This window comes from Anas acuta, chromosome 2 (assembly GCF_963932015.1).
Source record: "Anas acuta chromosome 2, bAnaAcu1.1, whole genome shotgun sequence".
NCBI classification, from domain to species: Eukaryota; Metazoa; Chordata; class Aves; order Anseriformes; family Anatidae; genus Anas; species Anas acuta.
The window spans coordinates 148889556-148907745 of record NC_088980.1 but is presented as its reverse complement, the minus strand read 5'-3'; the positions used below and the strand labels follow the sequence as shown (position 1 = coordinate 148907745).

Sequence of the window (18190 nt, the reverse complement as noted above, 5' to 3'; positions counted from 1 at the left end):
AATAAAACCGTTCACATTGGGATAGAGGTGTTCTTTTTTCTGAACATGGAGCTGGTTAAGTTTTTAATATAATGGGAGGGGGGAAAAAAAAGGTGAAATCAACATACTTTATTCGATGAATTATTTGTATTCCTGATGAATCACAGGTATTTTTCATTATAGTTTCTTCCAAGATGGCTTGAAAACAGCTGATAAACTTAAACAATATATTGAAAAGTTGGCTGCTGACTTATATAACGTAAGTTTGCTAGTAAAAAGTTGAATGTCTGAAAATTGATTTTTTTTGTATGTTTATATGGATAAATTTTAGATATTTGTATCATATAAATTATGTTATTTGATTCTATGCGTATAACTAGACTGAAGAAAAACATCTTGTCTCTATCTTAAAACATATATCCTGTTGTTACAGTTAAAATGAAAAGCAGCTGTCATTCTACTACTGATTTAATGTTGCATTTTAAATAGACCTAGTTTAAAATGGGAATCTTTGAATTTGATTACATTACTAGCACCAATTTGAGCTGCCACTTTCACTTTTTCTCCCATGTACAGCTGCTTGATGATACCACCACAGTTTGGGTTAATTAACTTTCCTGTGGTGTTTGTGGAAGGCACGTAGTAATGTAGAGTCAAAGCTCATTTGTCACCCAAGTGCTTTTGTATTCTATAATAGGAATTACAATAATTCCATTTGCTATTGTAGTTTGTGTCTAGATTAAACAGTATTTCCATTCCTTAAGTCATCTGTGAAGCTTATTGGAGTTAATTAATATTTCAGTGACTTAGTTGCGTTAGATGTAATGAACCATTAAAGTATAACAGAACAGGGTATACAGAACTGTATATTTACCTTAGCTTGCGACTTGTAGTTTATAATGGTAATCTCTTTCAATAGATAAAGCAGACACAAGATGAAGAAAAGAAACAACTTACCGCTCTTCGTGATTTGATAAAATCTTCTCTGCAGCTTGATCAAAAGGAGGTAAATAATTTAGATGTACTATTTTCAGAGATAATGTGAATTTATGAATTCTGAATTCATAAATTGGTTTAATTCATTCTCAGTTTGTGTATCAATTTATTCAGAAGAGTTAGTTTCATCACATTCTTCATAAAGTAACAGTGTCCAACAGCATTTCAACAACCAATACCTTGACTAATCCTCTGTTTCACTTTAGTGTATCAAAATAAATTATTCAATGTTTTTTATACAGTTTTGTATTTGTATCTTTTAATTTACAGTTGTGGTAGTTTTAGTCAGCTGGCGGCTGAGCTCTACTACCACTGCGCTTTCAATTCCCCTTTTCAAAGGGAAAAGGGGGAAAATATGATGGGAAAGGGCTAAAGGGTTGAGATAAGGACAGGGAGGTCACTCAGTAATTATCATCATAGGCAAAATAGACTCAGCTTAGGGACATTAATATAATTTATTGCCTATTACAAAGCAGTGAGAAACTAAAAGTAAACTAAAAACACCTTTTGACCCTGAGTGGCACAGGGGAATCTGTGGTCAGTCCTTGGATGCTCCCATGAGATGCCATCCTTCCTGAGCTGAGCATGCGGGGGCTGCCCACAGGCAGCAGCTCTTCAGGAACTGCTCCCACATGGGTCCATGCCCCAGGAGCAAACTGCTCCAGCACGGGTCCCCCACGGGTGCTGACAGCTCCCCCCAGACCCCCTGCTCCTGCGTGGGCTCCTCTCCACAGGCTGCAGCTCCACCCTGGGGCCTGCTCCTGCGGGGGCTCTCCATGGGCCACAGCCTCCTCCAGGCCACATCCACCTGCTCCACCGGGGGCTCCTCCACCCATGGGGGGGCTGCAGCGTGGAGATCTGCTCCATGTGGGACCCATGGGCTGCAGGGGGACAGCCTGCTCCACCAGGGGCCTCTCCACGGGCTGCAGGGGAACTTGTGCTGCATGCCTGGAACACCTCCTGCTGCACTCACCTTGGGGGCTGCGGGGCTGGGTCTCACCCCTCCCTCCCAGCTACTTTTTTTTTTTTTTTTTCCTGCCTTTCTTAAATCTTCTCTCACAGAAGTGCAAATATCACTTATTGGCTCGGCTCTGGGCCAGCAGCAGGTCCCTTTGGAGCCAGCTGGAGCTGGCTCTGATCTGATATGGGGCAGCTGCTGGGCTCTTCTCACAGAGGCCATGTCTGCAGCCCCTACTACCAAAACCTTGCCACGTAAACCCAATTAACTATAACAGTTGCAGTGGATCATATAAATACTTCATCTACCCCAGCATCCTATCCTTGGCAGTGATCCAGAATGAATGTTCAGGAGAAAATGCAAAGTGATGGGATGTATGCTTTTCTTATCCTGCCATCCTCCAGCCATGTTGCGCTCAGGATTTTCCTGACTTAAGTGGTCCAGGGTAGACATGGACATACCTTTACATAGTGGTTTCCATATTACTGTTCATCTGCTCAACTATATGGATTTTATTATGCTGTACTCCTCCCCAAACCCCTTTTGCTAATGCTGTATCATAATAAGGAAAATTTATGTATGAACCAGATAAGTGCTTGAGACAGGGCAGCTAAAAACTAAAATACGTCATCAGTTGCACTGTGGTATCAGAAGTGAAGGGAAAACATGCAATGTCCTTTGCAGGTGTTCTGGAATACTCATTAAATTAGCAACTAGGATATAAATAGTGAGTTTTTACCTGTGATAACAGGTGCAAGTCATAATGCCTGAGAACTGATTTTTATTTATATATATTTTTGCTTTCCTTTAGGAAAAGTTCACTTAATTCTCCTCTGTTCATGTTTTTCTTCGGTAAATAGAAAAATAGTATTTGTCACATATCTGTTCATCTTACTAAATATTTATTATTAAATATGAGGGATTTAATGATTATTCATTAGACAGCGTCCCATTACATATATTTGATCATGCACGAATATGATTGGAGAGTACTACTAGTATCAAATATACATAAGAATAGAACTTATGAGCAGTTACACTGAGTCAGCCAAAGGTCTCCAACAATGATCAGTCATGAGTATTGAGTAAAATGTAGAGCAATTAATGCTGATACTTTCCCACAGTATTTTCTTGTTAATAGTAAAACTATCCTGGTCATGTTTCCATACTGACAGTGACACCTTTATATTTAGAATGCTTCTATTGTTTCTTCTCTTTGAACTTGTGCAGTTGCTTTCTGAAGCAGTGTAAACTAGTAGTGCCTGTTTCACCCATGTCTTCCCCACCATCGTGGCATGTTATCTGACAACCCTTTTTCATTTGTTTTGAACTTTTAGATCTGTATACCCTTCTCAGGATAACAGTGTTTGTGGATTTATGATAGCATCACTGCCTTTTCTGATGTGTTTTTTTTTTTCTTTCCATAGATGTCCTTACATTCACTTAACTCACAAACACTTAATGCAGCAGAGTATTTAAAAACAAACAAACAAAAACTTATACCCGTAGCATCCTTTTCTGAATGTTAATAGCCAATTCACAGTATCTAATTTACAGTTATCTTCATCTATCTAGTGTCAAGTTACTCATGATTGTGAGATCCTCATGAAAGACTTTCCTGGGTATCCTGAATTACGTAATACCATCTTAACAAACTCGGACAGTTTAGCCTTTTCCAGATTGTTTTAATGTTTGACACCATGTGTCCTGTCACATCTTTCTATGAAGTTCATTTATTTCCTGGTTTTAACTTCTTTGCTCCATTAGCACTGTAATTGTTTCACTTTTGGAAGTGAAAATTGTGCTGATTGAAAGTCCAGGTAGACTGTATCACACGTTTCTCAAGTCTGTCTGCTTACTGATTCTTTCACAGAATTTCAGGAGACTTTTAAGACATAACCTTTCTTCATAAGCTGCACCAGTTCTTCCAGTATTATATATACTGAAAGGATAATAAAGAATATTAATATTAATTTTCATAATTTTCTTCATGTTGTGTGAAGCCTACCAAATGTCTCTTTTCCTTTTGGAAACCTCATCAAAAATGTGACTTAAGTAATTGGGGAAAATGAGTATTTTTATGGGTTTTAACATAATTTTGTAGGTAGCATGTTGTAATTATAGGTATTGCATATAGATAAATGCCTTGAAGTTAGTGAATTATTTCACAGTCACAATTAATAAGGAATGATTGAGTACTATCTTAGTGTTCTTTTCTTTTGAATACTTGCATATGAGTGCTTTCATAACATAGATGTACATCTGAAACAGATGAACCTTGGCAACTAGACTGTGTCTCTCCCTGCATCTTTAATCCCATCACTTTGAAGGACAACACAACCTCAAAACATGGTTTTGATAATTTCTTGGATATGTCACCCGTGATAACAGGTGCATCTTTGAGTAGATACCAACTTATTGTAAGATGTGCCAGCTCTTTCTAGTAGTTGGTGTTCCCTTATCTCATTCTCTGCTAACTTTCCCAATACTCTGCGCATGGAGGAAAGAACTAACAATGTGCACGTTGACCAAGTGGATTTTTTTCCATAAAACATACAGAACTTCACATACATGTTTTACATTTGTAATCTCCCTTCTATCTGAATCGCTGTGGCTGTAACTTGTGCTTGTTCTCCATGCTCACTGCCAGAAATTGAACAAAGAACGGTAGCTTTCAAAAGGTATTTGGAAATAATTTTTAAATTCGTGAAGTGTTTTTATGGGTCAATTCAGGATACAAGATCAGGAAAAAAAATCCGTTCTCCTCTTAGTACCTTTTTCTTTGCACAAGCTGCTTATGTGGGAAGCAAAAGAATGACCCCTTCTCTCCTGGCTGCTGCATGTGCTAAGTTCAAGCTAGTGAATCTCAGAATTAGGACAAACAGGTCTTTATTCTTAAGTACCATGTAGTGTACATGTGTGGCAGCATATTGTACGAGACAAACTTCAAAAACTGCTTGCGGGGTATCACAGAAATAGAATAATTACAAGAGATGTACTGTTAGTTTCTTGGTTATGTTTTTCCTGAATGTGTAGTGAGAATTGTTCTGTTTCAGTGGAAAGTAACCTCATTTTCAAAATAAAAATAAAAAGTCAAATTCTGAAACTTAGATACAAGTTGTAATAGAAATAACTATATTTCAAAATATTTTATAACAAAATAAACTATAAAATTATAATGTAGACATTCTAGGCCTCTTAAGAAACTGCAACTAGATATTTATGATATCTATATAGAAAACATTGTAAATGTAAAAACTATATTTGGCTTGAAGAGAATTGAAATCATGTCTTTGAAGAAAAAAAAGCAATATTGTGTTTCTCAGATATTTAGTCAAATCAGGAGAGAGGTAAGTCTGCTCTTATGAAGGAATACACTATTTTGGATAAAATTGATCACAGATGTCTTTCAGCGTAAGAACTTTCACTCATGTAATTCTGCTACGTTACCTAACTCAGAAATAATACTTGCAAATGTTGAGGAGATCAACGAAACAATGTCTCTGCTATCTAGGTATTCAGTATTTTTATCTTGGTATAGCATTGCAGCAGTCATTATTTGTTAGCTAAGTGACAATGAAACTTGAAGACATGTGGCCTGAGTTTCAGGTCATCTGTCCAGGATTGAGAGTGTCTGACTCTTAAAGTACACAAAGCTGGAATTTACTGCTGTAGCAGATGGCCTACTTGCTTATGAATGAGAATACATTCCCTCCCTTCCTCCCCCCTTAAACTAGTTCATTATAGTCTCACCATTAAAAAATAAAAAATAAAAAAAAATTGTGAGTTAATCAAAGTGCTGAAGAAGATGAAATGAATGGGATTTTCTCAGGTGGGTTTGTAAAGATTCAGAAGTACGCTTCTAAAAACTATTCTGGCAGGGAAACAGTTTGAAACCGAAGTTTAAATTCCTTTGACTTTCTGTTGTAAGAGAAGGGAAGGCCAAACTTGTGATTCCCATCCAGATTGTAAATTCTGCCAGTTAGGCTCTCTGGAATTGCCATTAGATAAATGAGACTTCCTTCTTGTCTCAGACAGACATTCTGTCACAGATGATGAGAGATAGCATAGCTATTAAATCTACTAAAGCATTTAAGGTCATTTTGAATTTAAAATAACACCTATGAAGAAACTAACACTCAGTACCCATACTTCGGAAGAAACAGTAACTCCCTAAGTCACTTAACAGTGTTCCCTACTCTTCCAAGGCTTTATAATACAACTCTCATTTAAGTTTTGCTTGCATTCAAGGTGTTTGTGTATCACTACAGACATCTGTAATGCTCATACACATTTTACTGGCGTACCTGTCCTTGGAATCAGTGAAAAGCTATTACTGTAATTTTTGGAGTTACCTGGTTCTTGGACATATCTTGGCAATCTGTGAATGTTGTTTGTGCAGAAGTGCTGGTGCTGTAACTTCACAATGGGAAGTACAACTTACAAGGGCACTGCTGCATGTAATGTCTTTTGCCACTACGTGCTGTCTTAATATCGTTTCTTTAATTTTGTATAAGAACTGTCTGTTTAAAATAAATACGGTTTAAATCCTGGGGTAAAAATATTTTAAGCAATAATAGTGTAATTTTAATGCTGTGAAATACTTTGTATGTTAAGCTTTTTAACATTTAAGCACTTCTAGGTTTCAAAGAAAACTGAGCCTTTAAAATGCATGTCTATTAGTATTCTTATGTTTTAATTATTTTTGCAAATGCATCTGACAGCTTTACTTTCAGTATAGCTGATTGTTAGACTCATGTTTCATGTCTGTTTTGTTTTTTCCTTCTTGGCATTTTGATTTTTTCCTCAAATCTCTTATCTGATGCACTCTTTAGAACAGGAATTATATGTTCAGGAATGTTAAGAACAGAAATTATGTTCTTTCCAATGCCGATATCAATAGAACTCTTGTTCCAATGGGGATTCAAAGTCTATGTATAAAAAAAACAGCTTCTTACTGTGGTAGTGTAAATACTGGTGGCAGCACGTTACATGTATTACTCTTCATTATGCTTCCAACCACAATTGACAGAATTGACAGTTCTCACTTCTCTCTAAACTCATCTGACAAATGTCTTACCAAAAAAAAATAAAAATTGTCCTGACAGGGAAACCAGGGAAGTAATCTAACTTCCATTCTTTTTTTTTTTTCTTTTTTCTTTTTCTTTTTTTTTGGGGGGAGGTGGTTTTCAGATGTTTTGCAGATAATTGCTTCACAGCTACAGTAAAACAGTATTAATGTATTCTTAATTATATCTTTTTATACAGTTTTGCAAGAAATTAAAAGTTAACTATGGGCATGGGCTTTAATAGAAGTTCATAATTGACTCCACTATGCTGGAGGACACAATATGGCTATCATTTTAGACACTTGAAATGTAATAAAGATGCAAAGACGCTTTGTAGGATTTGATCCTGCAGTGGTTTTAGTTGCTTTTATGAAGTCAGTGTCATATGTAACGTGCAGAGTTTTGTCGTGTTTTTTTTACTTAATGAGCAAAACACCAGTGTGCCTAATAAAGAATTGTTGGCCGCCTTTCTAGTAGTGTCATTAGAAAGGGAGATAATTGTTTTGTTATATATGGGGGCTATAAAATTTATGCTTAAGGAGTATGTTTTAAAATAATAATTCTTGTTTAAAATTATGTGCTTTCTCTTTCCTCTATTGCTTTTGCCTTTCGTGATCGAAGTCTAGGAGAGTAAGTCAATGTTTTAATGAACTTTGGGGGATTTTCTGATGCTATTATTAATCCATTCCACCTAATTGTTTCACTAAGTCAGGTCAAAAGCTATTTCAGTTGACATCATTCACTAAAACTCATGAATTACATGTGTATTTTTAATTGGTTAAAAAAAAAACAGTTATTAGCATTTGGTTTTGTTTGTGTAAATATGAAAATATCTGTATACATGCATGCTTTATTCTGTTGCTTTATTTTTGAAATTTGATGTCAGCCTTCTGTTCTTCAATTATAAGATTATGCAGTTTATGCTCCCATATTTTAAAAAGGCATTATTTTTAGATACATATTGGTCATCCATACTATACTCAACACTCCTAATGAGGTAATAGTCTTGAGCGTGCAGTTAGCTCAAGATCAGGTGATGCAAAAGCAAGCTCTTCTATGGATGTAAAACATCTGTTAGGAGTTCTCTCTTTTTTAAGTTTTGATTCATTTGCGAAGTTGTTGTAGAGACAAGAAGTCAATAGGAGCGAAGGTTGGGAAAACTTAATGTATCCTGATGTGCACAGTAACAGTGTTTTCTCTTTTTTTAGGATTCTCAGAGCAGGCAAGGAGGATACAGTATGCATCAGCTCCAGGGGAATAAGGAATATGGCAGTGAGAAGAAAGGATATCTTTTAAAGAAGAGTGATGGGTATGTTCTCGGACTGCATAATACATAGTGGGAGCTCTTGTTTATGCATGGATTTTTACTGTTTTGTACTCTGGGTGCTTAAGGCACATTCACCTATTACATGTGCCATAAGTACTGAAGAATTTTTGCAGTTTGAATCAGATCACAATCAGAAATTATTACAGTAAACACAAAAAAGTCAAAAACAAAATCCTATGTCAAATTAAAAAGAAAGCTGTTGTCTTTATAAGTCTCTGAAAAGCACTTAAGTCCTGTCATAAATATCCAACTTATTTTTGTTAAGGCATTTAATAAAATTTCGACTGCCTCTGTTTCTCAAGGATAATCTTGTCAAAACATATAAGGGATTAAAATGTGTTTTGAAATCATGTCTAGATACTGATTTTGTTGTTGTTGATGTTCTTACCTAGGTTAAGGAAAGTATGGCAAAGAAGAAAGTGCACTGTTAAAAATGGAATTCTTACCATATCACATGCAACTGTAAGTTATTTTTATACGTCTTTATTAAAATAATAAATTTTGATTACCCTTTCACAATGAATCTGTTTGCATTCTGTTATTACAAAAAAGATGCAACTTCTGCTTCAAACTGTTAAAGTTCTGTGAGTTATCAGAAATTGGAGATAGATTTGAGGAGGTATGGTTATAAATTGTTGCTCTGTTTTCAAACTATTTGGCTGTTACTGACCGTTAGTATGACGAGTTTCAAGTTAGATGGACTTTCTTTTTTGAGCAGTACACCTTTTCTAACTCTACCTTTGAGTAGAGTCAAAGGTAGTGGGTTATGAGCATCTATCTAAAATGAACGGTCTACAAAGAGACTGCATTAGAGCAAGATCCCATGGACAACTCTTTGAGCCACTGGAGAACTAGTCTGGGTAGATTCGGTGAGATGTCATAAACTCAATTCTAGCTGTTGACTGTACTGAATGACTAATCAACTGGTTCATATATAGGTGTCTGTACTACAGACATTTTACTCCTTCATAGGATATTAAAAACATAAATCACTTTAATGCCCACACATTGGTTTTGTTTAAAGAAATAAATTGCAATCATTCAACTACTCAGTAGGAGAAAAGGGAAAAAAAAGGTAATTTGAAATTAGTTCGAATCTTCCTGTGGAAGATTTGAGGTAGATAAACTCCTCTTTAGACTCCTACATTTTTTTGGTTTTTTTGCTTCTATAGACTCTGACATTTAATTGAATTTCAAAATGTATTAATCAATAGTTTGATAAGGAAATGGTGATTTTTTTTGATTGATTGCTTTAAAAAAAAACTTTTATTTAAAAAAGAGTAGGGTGGAGGATCTTGATCATAGCAAGTGTTGGGAATTTTGGGGAATTGGGCATATATCTGAAGTGTCTTCCTAGGAATGCTAAATCTCGAGGAAGCAACAACGTCACAGTAGAGGCAAAAAAAAAAAATAAATAAATAAATAAATAAAATTACCTTGGGGCAGCATGACACAAACTTCTTACTCTTGTTACTTTTTTTAAAGGAGATGGGCATATTTCAGCACCCTTCTTTGACCTTTTCCTTAAATTCCACTGATGGTCGTGACTATTAGTGTCTAAAGTTAATTTCCTTTCTTAAGAAAGTTAAAAGGAAGTTATTTATAACTCCGGAGGGTTGTGCTTTTTTCGGATGGCTAGGAATATATCCTCACATAATTTGAGGAGTTGCTTAATCAAATAACTTGAGAGTAGTTAGCAATACCTTAGTAATTAGTAAAGTTAGTAATGGTTCAGTTTAAATCTCTATTTAAACCTCTCTCTCTATATATAGAGACATGTTTTGTGAACCTTAAATCTTGCCAGTTTAGAATTCTTTGAATCACGCTATTGGTTATAGTTTTCCGTTTCTTGTATGTAGCTGTATAAAAAGAGCAGTCCATTTGCTATGTTCTGTTGTAGTGCCAAGTGGAAAGTAATTTTCTTGTTTTCAGTGATGAAAGGTTCAGATCATGACTGTACGTTTGAGACTAAACTTTGAAAACTGAGAATCCAATTGTATATTTACTCCTTCAAGGAACTGTTGCTCCTTGAGTGTTAAAAATACTGTGCCGATTATCTTGTCCTGCCAAACATTTGACAATGTGGGAACTACATTTCTATTTTTTTTAGTTTGTTTCTTGTGCATGGCTTTTTATTTTTTTTTCTTTTTCACAATTTCTAGCATGAACAATTTTCGAAAATCAATTCAGAAGTATTTACTAATACGTAACACGTCTCATGTTTATTTTATATCTAACAGCTATGCTAACTTAAATTCAGTATCTTTATAGTTTTTAAGCCTGTTTATACCAAAATTATTCTAGAGTCATATTTAGCTATCATGTCATATTGTCTGCTTTTACTTTAGTAGCCATATTTAGTCCAAGATCTGAAACTCCAGATCTCCGGCTTCTAACATCCCTTTAAAGTTTTTAAGACTATTAAAAAAAAAAAAAAAAAAAAAGTAGATTTGTCATTGTTTGTGAAGTACAGTAGAAGATCTAAGTAGTAGCTTATTCTAAATTAAGGTTTATTCCTTTAATGCCTTTTAATTAGTCAGGAAGAGTTGCCATGAGGATTTTAGCTTTGTTTTAAATCTGGCTCTTCTGACAAGCCAGGTCAGACACAATCATGCTAGTCTCAACTGTTTTGGAGACGTACATGTATTCATGTCCAAACTTTAAACTACTACCACAAATGCCCATTTCTCAGAATGGAAAAATAGTCCTAAATCAAGATATATTTAAAGTAAAATAAATTTTCTTTTTAGTCCAACAGGCAACCAGCTAAACTGAATTTATTAACCTGCCAGGTGAAGCCAAATGCAGAAGATAAGAAGTCTTTTGATCTAATATCACGTATGTAGCAATTTTAGTACCGTCTTGCATTATGTGGGATTTCTAAAAATGTTTTGAAGTCATGTGATTACAAGATACTTTCCTTAAGAATAAGAATGAGGCTACAGTTCAAATTCAGATCTGTATCCAGATACGTGCAGTATCTCATGAGTGTTCAGATCCCTCTAGTTTTGAAAACGGGTTGAAAAGACCAATAAATATAGAACGTGTTCTGTGTGACGTTAGTACTGTTCATTTGTGACAAGCCACGAAATGCAGTGCTGTTTTCCTAAATTCAGACGGACACATGTTGTGCTAAGCTGTTAAACATAAGCTGTATCCACTTGGAAACGGGGAAGACCTTGTTTTAATTTGTTATCTGTTTGGTTTATTGAGCACTATCTGGGGTTCAAGCTGAGGGAGTAGAAGAAGCAAGGTGAACCCAGTTTCTCTTGTTCTCTTATACTCCTTGCAAAATATTAATTATTTTATCTAAAATCGGTAGCAACTTCTGTATTCTCAGCATTAGAGCTTCTATGATTTCACTTCTCCCTGTTTTGGTCTTTGTATCCATTAGGTTTTTAACCATTTTTGAAGTAGATGAGTATGGATTTCAAAATTTACATATACAGTATTAAATAGCAAGCAGTTCAGCATTCTATATTTACAAGAACAATCTATGAAATCTATGAACATGAGGGCTAATACCCGGTTTGTACCTCATTCTTTAATAAGCAGAAAAATGTTTTAACCAAGACAGAAGGAAAAATACGATGGGAATAAACTATTTTCTGCTACTGAGTTATCTGATTTGACTTCAGAAAGGATTGTGAGATAAAATACAACTCATGCTAATTATTCTTTAACATTTTGAAGCATAGGTTTTTGAAATACGTATTCCTGGTGTAAATCAGAATTCACCATTTCATCTTTCTGTGTGTTTTGTTTTTTGTTTTTTTTGTTGAATTGTCTTCCATAGCCATGAATTACTGTCATAGGTTAAGATAAGTTGTTCTTAAAGACTTTGGTTGTTGAATAGGTTTAGTAACAGTTTCATTGATATTTTTTTTTTCATGTGTCAAATTAAAAGATATTTGTTTATTTCAGATAACAGAACATACCACTTTCAAGCAGAAGATGAACAAGAATACGTAGCGTAAGAATGTTTATACTTTTTCAAGATTTCTGTCTGTAGAGGTGTGTGTATGAAATTGTATGTAGCAGTGGAATTATTTTTCTCAGTTAATGCAAAAGTAATGCACACTTATTTCGGTTGTTGAGTGTATACATGTAAACTGTTGTGTTTAGATTTACATGTATTACTACAAGGTGCTATGAAAGCCTTGTAACATTAAAATAATAAACAAAAACAATCAAAAGCTAATTTGGATTGTGTACCCTTCCAGAACATTTTTTGTGTCCAATTGCTTGGCTAATACAGTAGATGAGATTATTAGGGTTCAAATGAAATACTTTAAATTATTCTTATCTTAATTGTCAACTCTCTTCTGCAGTTACGTCTTCCCTTTTTTACGTCTTTTTTTACATCCTTCTGATGCTGCCTTTTTCTCTAAGTTAAAATCATTAAGTAGATAAGCAACCTCTATATAACATACGGAAATTATTTAGAAGTAATGCGTCTTTTCTACAATAGGCCGAGAAATAAGTAACAAAGCATATTTCTGAGATTTTGTACTTTAGAATCCAGTAACTTCCTTCATCAGTGCATGTTTCCAAACAGATTAATTCATTAAAAAAAAACAAAAAAACAAACTTTCTTCCTGCTATGCCAGAACCCCTTTTCCTGAGAGCCATGTGCCACTTGTTTTTTCCTTGAATATTGCTTTCACAGTCATCAAAAGGCTGTTGTGCAGAACATCACAATCCAATGCTCATCACCTGACAAACCTAGGAATAAAGTTACAGTGAATAGTGCAGCAAGCCTGAACCTTCCAGGCTGCCTTGTTTTTCAGGATTGTTGTACTTTTGTTGCTTGTCCATCTTCTAATGGAAGACTGTTGTCTCTGTTTTAAAGTTATGGAGAAAGTTTGATATATATTCAAGGTATTTGGTGGTAGTGGGAGGCAACAATCTCGACAGCTCAGCACTGGGAGGAGAAGGTGAAATGGGAAGCTTGGAGAGTTCTTCATCATGCACCTGGTTCCTCTCAGTGTCTTCCACAGCCTTATGTTGGCAGAGTGCAGTTAGTGTGTTATGAGTTATCAGTGCAAAGATGACTTGCTTAGTCATTTTGGAACTAAATTGTTCCAGTAAGTTTATTAGTAAGCAAGAAAATATTGCTGGTCAGTAATGCTCTTTATGAGTAATATGGCAGAGATTTTTGTGTCTTGGCCATAAATTACCATGTTGGTTTAAAAGAGGAAGCTGCTTTTTTTTTTTTTCTCAGTGCATGAGCAGGGGAATACCTTACTAAAATAATTTTTATTATTAGCAGGTTGATAAACTCAGTTTAGCTGGCTGCCCTTGGACTCTTGAAATTCCAGGCTGGTTTTGTTTCCCATTAAAAGTATAAAGCCCATCTACTTTGCACTAGAATCTAGTTTATCGTTTTAAAATAAAGAGGCTGGAAAAATGGACTTGCAACAACATTAAAATACTCCACTGCAAGTTTTAAAGGTCTCATTTAGCAAAAGAAGCATTATTTGCATCCCAGTGTTGCAACACATGCTGACAAACTGATAGAAGCTAAGGGCATTTTGCCTACATTTTGGCACTGTAGGCCACCAGCGAAAAGTTACTGTAATGCTACACAGTCAAGTGTTCCGTTTCAGAAAATTACTGTAGTGCCCCAAATAATGTTATGTGATTTGAGATGCACGTGGAATCACTACTTTTTTCTGTAAGAACATTTGTACACTGGTTTTAGTTCATGGACCAGAATGGCTGCTAATGCGTTGATGGAAAAAACTACAATAAAACCAAATGTTTTGTTTTCCTTGTGCAGCCACTGAGTAGGAGCTTTGTTATCTAACATGTCATGTAAACAGAACCCTTTGACTTCCAAACTTGTTGATTTAAGACTGTTCTGTATGTACTACAGGCTGCAGTTTCTCGCTAATAGTTGTCACCCTCTGGTTCCAATTTCCCCTTGATTTGTATGTGCGCTTCTCTCATCTTTCTCCTCCACTTTGTTGCATTTTTTCCACCTAATTTTAATGCTGCCACTGCTCCTTTTTTTTTTCAAATCACTTTTCCTTCCAGCCTCATGTTTAAATGGAAAAAAGCAAGATGCATTTCCTTACGTTTAGATGACCTTGCATACTTTTTCCTACTGTTCATTTTGAACTGCTTCCAAATAGATCTTCACTGATAAAGAAATAAATAAAAATACATTAATAGCAGACAGTTTAAAAGACAAGTAAGTGAAGCTCACATTCTGTTACAGCTCAGTTACTGTATTCCCTCAAATACTTCCCTGAGTTCAGTGCCTTTTTTGATTCTTATCCAGCCAGCTGTCTGCTGACCTTTAATTACTGCTTGACTGTCCTTCAGAATTCTCAGGTGGTTATTCACTTCTCCAGTAGATAAAGCACAGGGTGGGGTGCAGTGGTTGTGTGTGTGCATTTGTATGTGTATTGTAAGAAACACACACTCCGACTTTAAACAGATTTTTAAAAAGCATTTACAATAGTAGATGCTTTCTAATTTTGATAATTGTGGATAAGGCCAAATATACAGTAGGCATGACTTTTTAGTTCTTTTCTACCACCTTTTTTTTGAAGGTTAAGAGCATATCCTTTTCTGTGGGATTAACTATTCTGCTATTATGCAAACATATAACTTCAATCTAGTATCTAGCAACACTTGTTGCTAGATACTTTTCATTGAGAAGATGGAATTGGAAGGTCCTGTTGCTAGTTCCGTATAAACTTGTGCCTGAAAGTTTGAAAACTACTAGGCTAATGTTGTTCTGTTTATGTTTACATGAAAACAGCAATGTTGTGGTACAGATTTTCAGAAGACACAAATTTTTATTAAAAAAAAAAAAAAAACACCACCACCAAAACTATTAACACAGTTATTCTGGATTTCTATTAGCTTAGAAATACTGAAGACATAAGAGGAATCTGAGTGAGAATCTGTTGTACCCGAGGCTAACAAATACTTCTGTTGCCTTCACTGGATTCAGAGCTCACACATGATGCCTCATTTTTGTGTAGTCTTCCAAATTGAGAATCTGGGAGTCTCCAGCAAACTAAATGGACCAAGGAAAACTATTGTGGTCCAGAAAAAGTGCAGCAGAAGACTTGGACTACCCATTTTATTCTATTAGATACAAGGCAAAGCAATTCTTTGAGACTTGAGTAATTTTTAAATGATTTGAAAGAACTCTACACTGAATACTACCTGAAGCTTTTTGACTGTCAGTTTTATGCTGGTAGTGTTGTGAAACCAAGCAAATATATTGAAAGAAAGAAAAGAAAAAAATGGGGAAGGAAGAAAAGAAAAACGACTAGTACAGATAAGAAAAAGAGGAAGAACAGCAGTGAGAAAGTTTTTATAACTTTTGACATTGACTCAATATGGCATAGTTACTGATATGAATTGTTTTTTTTTCCGAACGTACAGCATGGCAGGAAGGCCTGGCCACCAACTGTGGACTTCATGTATAATTAGCAATAGTTATTAAGAATAAGCCTATTTTTGTCTTTGTGTTAAATTGGCTTGCTGACGCTGCGTTACCTCGTGCTTTGACCGTCTCGCAGATGACACCAGGGACATGCGGACGTGGACAGTGGCTTCCTCCTAGCTGAGGAAACTAAACAAAAATAATTTGTTGTCTTACAATTTAGAAGCTCTTGATATGGAAATCTGTGTCGAACTAACAGCTGGCTCAGTGAAGTCATGTTTATTTTAATTACATCTAATATTTTTAATTGTTACTGCATAATTGAGTTTTATTCAGATTCTTAATTTTTAACAAACTAATGAAATCGTAACCCTGAAAAGAACTGTCAACAAAGGTCAGGATAAATTTTGTTGCTCTAAGCTTAATGATTATTTTACTTAGTATGTTTACCACAACATTACTATATCATTAGAAGCAAGGCACTGCCTCCTCTTACATTTTAATACCACCAGATTTCATCAGAAAAATTGCAGAAGAGTGCCATCTAGCGTGGGTCCTTATACTGTGTCATATGACTGGAGAGAGAAAGGCATGTGAAGGTTGATTTCAAGTTATAAACTACGGAGCAAAGTTATTTCCAAACATTTCCATTTCTTTTATTTTTAAGATTAATTTTTCACCAGCTCCTTAAAGCATTTGCTTTAAGGTACAAGTTCCCAGATTATTCTCAGCCCACATATTTCAGAAGCACGTGTATATGAAGTATATAATATATGCTGCCCATATACCTGTTCAGGCTCTGAATCTGCATTGCAAGACTACTTACATAAATTTACCTCTGAAACCCTTTAAAATTATCTTTGCATTATTATTTCAAGGAGAGATTATAAACTTCAGCCTGAATTGTTATCAGTGTATTTGGATGATCATAGACATTCTAGCACATTTCAGAATGATAGTTGGAGCTGATTGTAATACTGTAAACAGGAAATGGAATGAGGGCACTGCTAAAATATTTCTGTGCAAAATATCTGCAGCAGAAGTAGATTTAAAACCAACTGAAATCATTATACTTCAGAGGGTTTCTTAACATGCTCTTCTTGTAAATTAGGTAATGCTGCGTCTGCAATGTGCTTGTCTTTAGTGTAATCACTTTCTCCACTTTGGTTTGACCTTTAAGGCAGCAGCCAGAGGTTTGTTTTGTTTTTAATTAAAACATTATGGTGTAATCAAAAACTGGCAGAGTGAGTGCACAGGGAAATCTAATGCCTGAAATATCATTAGGGAATCTTGATTTGCTGCAGTCAGCAGGTGCTCTTAAAACTCAATGTTGGTTATCAATATCGTTACTCTCCTGTCATCTTCTCTTTTTGAACTGCTTACCCATTTGTTGCCATGGCCATTTTCATTAATGTGGGCATTATGCTTGGCTCTGGTTAGTGCACTGAGACTTGCATTTTGAAAGGCAATCAGCATCTTCCAAAATGTGCTTGCTCTGTCCTCTGCAAGGAAGGATGCACATGGAAGAAAATAGTGGTTAGAATTTCTTCTACTAATGGGATAGGCTTTAGGAAAATCTACTTTTTAGGAAGACACCTACTTACGACAGCTAAATTTACAGGAGTTTATTGGCAGCCTTTCTCTTCCACAGCTTCTGCTTCTTTGAGGAAACTGAAAACTGCACTGCTTTAACCTTAAATTTGATTGCCAAAAGGAACCTTAGATTTGAGACCTGTATTCTCTCTGTCTTTCTGTTCTTACCTTTTCTCAATTCTTTTCCTTTGTGTTTCAGTTTTTCCCCTACTCGGTCCCAAAATGTGATTCTTCCTCTATATTAACACTAATATTTTGTTCCTGGAAAACTTTCTACCGTTTATAGATAAATTTGTATTTGCAAATGCAGATCTTCATTAAGGTCTTTATCTTGTGCTAGATGGATATCAGTACTGACTAACAGCAAAGAAGAAGCATTAAATATGGCATTCCGTGGAGAGCAGAGCACAGGGGAGAACAGTTTAGAGGATCTGACAAAAGCCATTATTGATGACATACAGAGATTACCCGGCAATGAAGTCTGTTGTGATTGTGGCTCACCAGGTATCTCAATTTGTTAATGTCATCAACTTCTTGTTGCTAGCAAAGTGTTTTCTTTGGAGGTGCAAACTAATTTTTAAGCAATATATTGATCGGTCTTCAACCTGCTTTTGAAAGAACAAATATTGACTTTCATACGGTAGTTCTGTTTAATTCACTAAAATATTTTTGTGTGTTGTCTGTGCTTACTTCCAGCAGTTCAAGCCCCTCTGGAGTTTGAACTGTTCTTGTTGCACTGTCTCTAGATGCTTGTTGCACTTGAATGGAAGTTGCTTGGCATCACTGATCCTGTGCATGCTACTAAGTAGAAGTGAGTAATGCTTAGAAAATGACTGTGGAAAAGTTGACCTGGCCCAGAT

General features: G+C 35.5%; 1 protein-coding gene across 7 annotated transcripts in view; it reads left to right on the top strand.

Moving 5' to 3' along the window:
• The window catches only part of ASAP1 (ArfGAP with SH3 domain, ankyrin repeat and PH domain 1), a 167322-nt gene that overhangs the window by 110789 nt on the left and 38343 nt on the right, over nucleotides 1–18190 (top strand). For all 7 annotated transcript variants that reach the window (XM_068672657.1, XM_068672662.1, XM_068672656.1 and 4 more), the window contains 7 exons: nucleotides 163–238; nucleotides 899–985; nucleotides 8211–8311; nucleotides 8722–8791; nucleotides 11080–11167; nucleotides 12254–12302; nucleotides 17671–17834. In XM_068672657.1, coding sequence (XP_068528758.1) covers nucleotides 163–238; nucleotides 899–985; nucleotides 8211–8311; nucleotides 8722–8791; nucleotides 11080–11167; nucleotides 12254–12302; nucleotides 17671–17834 — 635 coding nt within the window. The remainder of the gene's footprint in view (nucleotides 1–162; nucleotides 239–898; nucleotides 986–8210; nucleotides 8312–8721; nucleotides 8792–11079; nucleotides 11168–12253; nucleotides 12303–17670; nucleotides 17835–18190) is intronic.